The sequence below is a fragment of the Gadus morhua genome, chromosome 1 (genome assembly GCF_902167405.1).
Source record: "Gadus morhua chromosome 1, gadMor3.0, whole genome shotgun sequence".
Taxonomy (NCBI): Eukaryota; Metazoa; Chordata; class Actinopteri; order Gadiformes; family Gadidae; genus Gadus; species Gadus morhua.
In genome coordinates this window covers 14,123,528-14,133,527 of record NC_044048.1, presented here as the reverse complement: position 1 = coordinate 14,133,527, position 10,000 = coordinate 14,123,528, and the positions used below count along the sequence as shown (strand labels likewise).

Genomic DNA, 10,000 nt, shown 5'->3' with positions numbered 1-10,000 from the left:
ATGGGACTGGCTCTGAGGGGGGGCCGCATCGCAACACATGTTCACATGAGGGCCCTCCTGCAAAGCCCTTTCTCATGGGGACCCAGATATCTTTGGAAATGTTGGAGTATTCATTTTTTTTGCATTAGAGACAGGAGGTTGTTGATTGCAATCCTACAACATTGCCTTTACATTACATTTAACATTTAGGGCATTTAGCAGATGCTTTTATCCAAAGCGACTTACAATAAGTACATTTGGCATAAGAAGCAAAACAATATATCGCTCTCAGTACAGTAAAGATGTTCATAGAACCAAGTTCAAGTACTAACAATCGCTAGGCTAACCCATACCCCGTGTACAGCAGTGATAGCAGCTACTGCCGATGCTTCACAATTAAGTACCGGTACTATAAATAGGTACATACAATAAGTGCGTACATTAAGTGCCAGGACGTACAACATACAATGATGGCCGGAAGGGGCTGGGTTGCTGTGCAGAGTCGAGGTGAACTCTGAACAGGTGAGTTTTGAGTCTTTTGCTGAAGCTGGTAAGCGACTTTGTGATCCTGACATCGGCAGGGAGCTCTCTCCACCACTGAGGTCCCAAAACAGAGAAAAGTTGTGACTTTGCTGACCAACCTTTGCTTGCTCTTAGCGATGGCGGTACCAGACGTCCAGCTGAGGTAGTTGAGCGGAGGGATTGAGCTGGGGTGTGTGGCTTGACCAATGCTTGGAGGTGGCAGGGGCAGTTCCATTGACTAGCTTGTATGCCAGTACCATCATCTGAATCTGATGCGAGCTACTACAGGGAACCAGTGGAGGGCCCGGAAGAGGGGGGTCACATGGGAGAACTTAGGTAGCTTGAACACGAGGCGCGCTGCCGTATTCTGGATGCGCTGCAAAGGTTTAATGGCAGTGGCAAGGAGTCCAGCCAGGAGTGAGTTGCAGTAGTCGAGGCGGGAGATGACCAGTGATTGGACTAGATGCTGAGCTGCTTCCCTTGTGAGGAAGGGAAGGATCCTGCCGATTTTGTAAAGTGCAAATCTGCAGGATCGGGCCACCGCAGTGATGTTTGCGGTGCAGCATAACTGATTGTCCAGTACCACACCGAGGTTTCTGACAGTTGGAGAAGGAGATACAGTGATGTTCTCAACAGTGACCAGTAAGTCCATGTGTGGGCAATCTTTCCCTGGCATTAGGAGGAGCTCAGTCTTGTTGAGGTTAAGCCTCAGGTGATGGGCAGTTGTCCAGGTGCTGACGTCTGCCAGACATTCAGATATGCGTGTTGCAATCAGGGGATTTGTCAGATGAGGGGAAAGAGAGAAATAGCTGAGTGTCATCAGCGTAGCAGTGATAGGAAAAGCTGTGTGATGTAATTACAGAGCCCAGAGATCTGGTATAGAGGGAGAACAGAACATTGCAATACAACTGTTTAGTTTGCTTTTGGTAAAAGGTGAAATAGTTGATTTCTCAACGTTGAGATGACGTTGTAGCTTTACTGGACGGTGTATGATTTCTGTACAAGGTATTGTTGCGAGTGTTTTAGCTAAGCAACGCCCGTTAGTCTATTATTTACACAGCTATTAGAAACAATATCCCTACTCAGACCACTGGGTCGTGAACACATACACCACACTTATCCATGTTTCCTAACTATTTACAAAAGGTTTTACTGTCTGTGGTTTGAAGTTGAATCATTATGTCTGTCCATTGCTTCCAATTCACTGAGAAATAAAGGACTGTCAAGTTAGATACCGTGATGTATCTTTATTACCATAGGGGAGTAGCCCGAGACATGTCAGTCGTTGGAACTCCACAAGTATGCCTTTCAGTTACGCTCAACAGACATTCTAGCCTAGTCTCACAAATCACACTTTAGATTAATCGTCTTAAGTGTGATAAAGCTGTAGTTTCTCTTCTTTCGTTTCATATTTGTATCCGACTGATCATACTGCTGGAAAAATGGGATCTGTAAACTCGTAATCGGCAGCCAGCACAAACTCAGCATTCCCTAGTAAACTTCTAACAGATAAAAACATCTAATACTCCATCGTTCTTAGGGAAAGATTCTTTATAAAGGTTACAAATTGACACGGCGCGCCTGGCCATTTTTGAAATGGACTTCTTAAAATCCCCTCTGAAAGCTTTATCCACTCATGCAAATTAGTGTTCTTCGGTAGAATATCTCGGAACATGGAAATAGACGTATCTCCGCCCCTTTCAGTTGTTGGTTCCCGACTCCCCCCAGAGGTTCTGCCATACCATAGTAGGACTGCTGGATCCGAGATAAGCAGTAGCCTGTACTGAGCATGGGCTATTGCACATTCAAGTTTTTTTTTTTTTTTTTTTTTAATCTTGATAAAAATGGACAAGCAGTAAGCACACGGTCCAAGCAGTGGATTTCAGCTAACCATGTTTCCTATATGCAATTTCATTGCAATAGGAACAATTTCTCCTTGCCTCGTCGTATCGTAGTCTGTTCTAGTAGAATACTATGGTGACCGTATATACTGTCCATTTTTTATTCCAACAGACACACATTTGTAATTGCTATTTATGAATGACCTGCTATATACATCTATGTATAGATGTATACAGATATCTATCAACATTTTTCCAAGGTCCAGACTAGCTAGTTGATCTTACACCCCATGAAACAATGCAACTCACTCAATCTTTAATCCTGTGAAATGAAATCTCCCGGCTATCGTGCTCTCCCACGTTTTGTGAGGCATTCATCCAGATCTCTGTCGCTCTCTAATCCTCTCTTCTATCCTGCACCTCTATGTCTATCTGCTATTGTTTCATCCGTTATCTCTGTGGGATGAATAGGCGTTGACAGTGTTTCTGTTTCCGTGTGCGGCGATGCACAGTTGGATCAAAGGCCAAAGTGTTGTTTCCCCAATACCGCAGCGTGATGACTATGGCCTATTCCAAGAAACCTTCAGTATCATTATAAACCTGGCTCTCCTTTTTCTCTTTCTCTGTCTTATGCTCTTCCTCCATTACCTAGACTCAGCAATAGTCAACGGAGTGTATTGGTCGGAGGCCTTAAACAAAGTGTTTGTGGATAACTTTGAGAAGGACCCATCGCTCATATGGCAGTACTTTGGCAGTGCCAAAGGCTTCTTCAGACAATACCCAGGTAAGTGTATGAGCCTTTTATGTATTTTGGTGTTAAACGTGAGTGTATGTGTGTGTGTGTGTGTGTGTGTGTGTGTGTGTGTGTGTGTGTGTGTGTGTGTGTGTGTGTGTGTGTGTGTGTGTGTGTGTGTGTGTGTGTGTGTGTCTTTCAGCTTGTGGCTGGGTGTGTGTGTGGGTGTATGTATGAGTGTTTGTGTGTGTGTGTGTGTGTGTGTGTGTGTGTGTGTGTGTGTGTGTGTGTGTGTGTGTGTGTGTGTGTGTGTGTGTGTGTGTGTGTGTGTGTGTGTGTGTGTGTGTGTGTGTGTCTGTGTGCGCGTGCGCATGCCGCTCTCAGCTTGTGGCAGGGTGTGTGTTTCTAATTAACTTGGCAGTAGCTTGCTCCCTAAGGCGGATTGAAGGGCGTGTGGGAGTGTTCAGTCACCGTGATTGGCAGCTGCAAACCAGAGGCAGGCAGAGACAGAGAGAGTACCGGTTGAGAGGGGAGAAGGGAGGGAGAGAGGGGAGTGGAGAGAGGTGATAGAAGGAGAGAAGAGAGGGCGTACAGAAACAAATGACAGGTGAGGAAGGGAAATCTGCTGAGGTTAGAAAACAATGGAAGAGTAGGATTGAATAAATTAACTCTTAAGTAGACGTTAACAGAAGGCCTTAAGCATGACCGATGACATCCCACTTGATTTTCACCTGCAAAAGTGCTTGGGGTCGTGGCTTTGAAGCCATAGGAAGGGAGTTTCTTTGCGTTTGCTCTTTATTCTTCAATCATATTGACTTTTTCATTTACAGTTCTTAACAAAGAAGTACAGTTCTTTGAGATGTGCTAAATGACAAAGAACTATTTTGAAGATTGATGATTATCCAATCCTACCTTAAACTCTGTTTGTGGCTTCTTGTATTGGCCACTTCAGAATGAATTGTTGATCACCTGGGATAACACATCAGAGGTAATTAGGAAAACAATAAAAAAGCTTCTAAGAGCTGTCATCCGACTTGCGAGCAGTGAAGACATGCAAAGAGAATGCAAATATTCAGCCATACAAGAGGGTTGGTTTTCGAAATGCAGGCTTTTCTTACAAATGCCACCGATCAAACAGATGCCTCAGGACTTATGAGGTCTCATTATTTATTGAAGCTTTTATCCAGACCCTCCAAGCAAACCCTCCAAGATAAGATCCGGCTTAGAAAAATTAGCAAGGAAATGTTTTCTAAGTGACTCTTTTGATCTGAACGGAGACTTTTAAACAACTAACAATAAATACAGAAAAACACACTAGGGATGCAGCAGTTGATTGGCCCCGGCTGCACAGGGCCCGAGCTGCCGGAGTGTTTGTATGGATGAATTGCAGGGGAAATAGACAATCTTAATGGCCGATATGAACTGCGTGTGTTGAAATGATGCTGTGTTTTTAAAAAAATGGAGATGGAGATGACATCATGATACCATGACGTCATGACAAAAAAAGATTAATATTCGTATCACATCGGTTATTGACTGATCGCATCTTATCAAAGGTAACATATTATACCACCAGGTGAGAGTGTGATTAGCCGTCACAAGCCGTTTTGAAATTTGGCCTCTTCTGACATCACAAGTGGGCGTGTCCACCTGGATGTGTGCAGGATAGATCAGTCTACTAGCCTACTCAGTGGACTGTGGCAAACTTTGCTCATCTCTCCGTCATACATCTAGGTGGACATGCCCACTTGTGATGTCAGAAGAGGCCGATTTTCAAAACGGCTTGTAATGGCTAAGCACACTCACACCTGGTGGTATAATATGCCTCCTTTAATATCGGGATCAGCCAAATAATGTCATGTCAGTGCATCCCTAAGTGACACTAACCTGCCATCTCCCTCTTGCCTCACTGCCTTATACTTCTATTTATCTTCTATCTTTCTCTCCTGGGGCTCAAGGGATCAAATGGAAGCCCGACGAGCACGGGGTGATCGCGTTTGACTGTCGCAACCGGAAGTGGTACATCCAGGCAGCCACCTCCCCAAAGAACGTGGTTATCCTGGTGGACGTCAGCGGCAGCATGAAGGGGCTGAGGCTGACCATCGCCCGGCAGACCGTCTCATCCATCCTGGACACGCTGGGCGACGACGACTTCTTCAACATCATCGCAGTGAGTGCAGCCACTAGGGACGCACTCACTGGGCCTGTCAGTCAGTCAGTTTGTGTGTGTGTGTGTGTGTGTGTGTGTACGTGTGTGTACGTGTGTGTGTGTGTGTGTGTGTGTGTGTGTGTGTGTGTGTGTGTGTGTGTGTGTGTGTGTACATGTGTGTGTCTGTGTGTGATTGTGATGGTGTTTTGCAATGTCACACATGGACACACACATACATACACATACACATGCAACAATTCCCCTTCTTCTCAGACCTTGTACAAGTGCTTACATTTGGGTTCTTGCCGATGCGAGTACTTAATAATACCATTACAGTTCAAAGAGCCAGCGAACCCACAGTTGCAGAGGGAATTCGACCACTTTGAGATCTTATGATATCGTCATGGTTACGGCCCAAAGCAACTTTGTGATTGTTTTTTAGTACCTTTGTTGCGTATGTGCGTTATAAAGAGCGATGTTGTATATGACATGTGCCAAACACAGTAGCCTTATACACTATATGTGTCCGGGAAGCTTAACACACACATACACACAAACATGTATGCACACACACACACACACACACATACACACACACACACACACACACAGACACACACACACACACACACACACACACACACACACACACACACACACACACACACACACACACACACCCACATACACACACATACACACACACACACACACACACACACACACACACACACACACACACACACACGTCTCACACACACACACACACACACACACACACACACACACACACACACACACACACACACACACACACACACACACACACACACACACACACAAACACACACATGCACACACATGCACACACACTCACACACACACACAGACAAACACAAAACTGCAGAGACAGACAGACATTGACCCACAAGCATTCACAAATAACAAAAAGTACCATGGTGCTGAGTGCTGAAACGGATCAGCTCTATTCCCTGTCACGCTCACAACTAATTAGCAGTCAGCTGGGTGAGTATTTGAAATGCAAAGAGGAACGCTGTGATTGGATCCCGCCTCAGGCCCCCAAACCATTGTTATCACATCTCAGTTGGATGAAATGCTTCATAGTGTGTTTGTGTGTGCAAGTGTTTGTGTGCGTGTGTCGTGTGTGTGTCGTGTGTTTGGGGGTTTCATTAATTATATATTTATATGAGCTCACGCTACAGCTCTGTTTGATGCTGTTCCAAATCAAATCACCTTACATTTTCTGCTTCCACTTTTTCTTATTATTATTCTGTATGCCCTAATTACATCTGTGTGATAGCAGTCATAGGGAATGGACATTTAAACAATGAGGCACAATAGAGTTTTTTTATTCTGTTATACCAGGGCCAGTGAACATCGTAGTGGGGAGAGGTGATTATTTCAGTTAACAGGTAGATTCTCATCACCGCTGTAATCGAATGCCCACATTTTCCTTAAGGCAATGTTCTATGAGCTATAAGACCCTGGTAACTCACAACATACCAGCAGTTAACTGCAGAAATAAAGAACTCCACTTTCGAAAGGACAAACACTTCCACGAAAGTTACTAGTTGGTTCGCTGACATTGTGCAACATAGTTGCTAAATATCACTGTGAAAAAATATTATTGGTCACAACAAGGTTGAGCCTTTCTGTGTATTTACGTGCACGATTTATAAATAGTACATACTTTATAAAGTGGTCTCAGATGTGACTAATATGTTGACAAAGCCTTTACATTATCAGGTCTCTGAGATGAGTAGTAAGGTAAGTATGGAGTATGGAGTCTTACTGATTGGGTTCTAGGCATTAGTTAGACCCACACAGGTATTTGTATTTAGTCTGATCATTTGTGTTTCCAGGACCACAACACATTGAGCAAGCTAAAAGTTAATATTTTTAGGCAAAATCTTCCAAAACTATGTACCTAACACCTTATATTTTAGCTTTCTCGCAGGTGGCTGTGGTTTAAGCGGGATAATCCACTCCTAGGTGCGCTGTTATCTAAAAATAATGCAGTTTGGGGAGGCAAACCCTGCGAAGGTTCTGAGCCCTGAGTCGTGCATTATTTTTAGATAATGGAACACTCCGTCATGGAATAATCCCTTACTTTGACGACCTTCTCTTCTCAGCATCCCCACACTTGTGAGAAGAATCATGGCATATATTGAGGATTATTTTCCATATACATGTATCAACAAACACACACAATCACACCAAAAAGAGAGCTGTAACCGTGGATTTTCTTTCAAGGTTTATTTGTGGTTGGTCTTATCAGAAACTGTCAGGTGTTGAATTTGTGCTTAGGCCTTTTGTTTCTCTCTCTATATTTTCATTCATTTACAGACACAAGTGAGTCAGTGTGGAAGTGTGTGCATGAATTGCGACCCAAACTTATTACGGATTTCTCAGTGATTATAATGTCTTTTTCCATTGCAGTATAATGAAGAGCTGCATTACGTGGAGAAATGTCTGAATGGAACTCTGGTCCAAGCAGACGTCACCAACAAGGACGTAAGTCATCTTTCCTGAGTCTTTCTCCTGCAAGTAGGCCTTAACTCCGTATCACTTTTTCCAAAGGAAGGTTAATCGTTTGAGTGACAGGCAAGGCTTTTTTCAGACGAAAAAAGTGTAACCATTTGTGTATTTCCTGCTTGTGTCGGTTGGCCCTACATTTTCATTAAGATTTCCCCTGATATTTCAAGCTGTGTGGATGCTGCATTTCCCAGTTCCCAGTATTCATTTGTACTTTCTCAGCCTTATAAAACTCCATCTATCTTTTCTGTCATGTATTGGTCCTATTTTTAGATCCCTTTTAAAAATTAAACCTCCTATCCCCAGATTAACCTTTATTCCCTCTCATCAATCTTCATCAGAGGCCACGGGTTATATGTTCCAAGCAACCCAGGGAGTTTGCTAATGTTCATCATTAGGGGGAAAAATAAGCATATTTGAATTTTGATTGATTCACAAGCATTTATTTTTTTGTTTTTGTCTACCACGGTGGATGCAGACAGATATTGTGCGTTGTGTGTATCATGATGGTGGATAATGTTACTGCAAACGTGATTGCTGTCTGTGGTGTGGGCAGCCACCACCAGAAGACGACACTAGCTTCTCCTAGTTATACTCATCACTAAGGGTCGGGCATGGAAGGCAGGGGTCTTCCATGCCCGGTTTCTGAAGGGGCAGCAGATAGTTGGGGATAAGGCTAGCCGCAATCAGCCGGACAAGTCTGCACTATGCTGGGTATGATCTGCCCTTTGTTGTTTGAGTGCTTTGGGTGCTTCAGTGTGGATCACGTGCACAAACACACATACACACATACACACATACACACACACACACACACACACACACACACACACACACACACACACACACACACACACACACACACACACACACACACACACACACACACACACACACACACACACACACACACATACACACACACCAGGAAGCACGTACACGAATGCACAGATGTACAGGCAAGCACAGACACAAAATAACCACCAGACCGTCTCGCTCAGTTATTTGGCTGATTAGACCTGACGACAGACGTCTGAGCAGAGTGGGGTGTAATCAGGTACCAGGCTGCGGAATTCATCTCCTCTGTGCTCTGATTTACATAGGCCTCGCATGCAGAGCGGTTGTTGCACAATACAGACAGCCAGTAAACAAAGAGAATTGAACGAGACACATATGCTGTTTAATTGCTAGAGGTAGGAAATTTACAGTTTTATCTATAGTTTCCGCACCCACACAGTTTGACTAAACTTTTGATATTGTACTGAGAGATTTTTGGTGGATGAAATGAAGCAAGGTACGATATTGTTTTGTCCTTAATGAACACATGTGCTAAATTTAAACAGACGTATTGTGGTGTTTGTTTTCAGTTGATCATTTATTTTTATTTTTCATGTATAGGAAATTTTCTCTCAGAGCTAGACCCTTTTTTCCAGCGGTGTTCAAAATAGACATAGACACGCACACGTAAAACATGATTTCTTAATTACCGGTATGTGCAGACAATTGCATTCTCAAAGGTGGAGTACCTAAGAGCAGGGGTCTTCAATGTTTTCCAGGCCAAGGACCCCCAAACTGCTGGAGAGATGGAGCGGGGACCCCCTACTTATATATTGTGTAAAATTGTGTTTTATATTAAAATGGTCCTATAGTGCCATGGGTAAATGTACCTTGTTATTTTGCATTCAATACTAAGATATTCAAATAATGCCCAGGTTCATATATGCATGTTTTTATTTTAAACATGTGCAAGGTACAGCGAGTAGGGTGGCCATGCATAACATAATAAACTGATACCTGCCAAGATCAACAATGTCTGTCAATTGCATGTAATCATGCATAAAAGCTATTAAAATAGAAATTTTTAAAACATAAACGTGGAAACGAAAATTAGTGATGTTTGTTAGTGTCTTTCTTATCACTTCGCAATAGTCCGGTAACTTATCAACCCCAGCGTGTCCGGTTGCTAAGCGTCGTCAACGTCTTTGGTGGACTATTTCTCTGCTGATCGCTTATTTCCCCGATAATGGCCGGCGTTCTGTACATTATCCCTTACATAGCAGTACTCTCTCTCTCTCTCTCCCAACAGTCTTGGCTGCGCACTCTCATCCAAAGACGTATTGTTTGCGGCGGAAGAGGGGGTAGATATAAAGACCGGACGAGTCGCTGTGCTGTCCTTCTTCTTAATTGAAGGAGCAGGCAGAGAAATGCTCTCTCCTGCTG

General features: G+C 43.6%; 1 protein-coding gene across 1 annotated transcript in view; it reads left to right on the top strand.

The window, feature by feature from the left end:
* cacna2d3a (calcium channel, voltage-dependent, alpha 2/delta subunit 3a) overlaps window positions 1-10,000 on the top strand; it is a 131,071-nt gene that overhangs the window by 52,940 nt on the left and 68,131 nt on the right. The window contains 3 exon segments of the mRNA XM_030361268.1: window positions 2,995-3,126; window positions 5,034-5,245; window positions 7,685-7,759. Coding sequence (XP_030217128.1) covers window positions 2,995-3,126; window positions 5,034-5,245; window positions 7,685-7,759 — 419 coding nt within the window.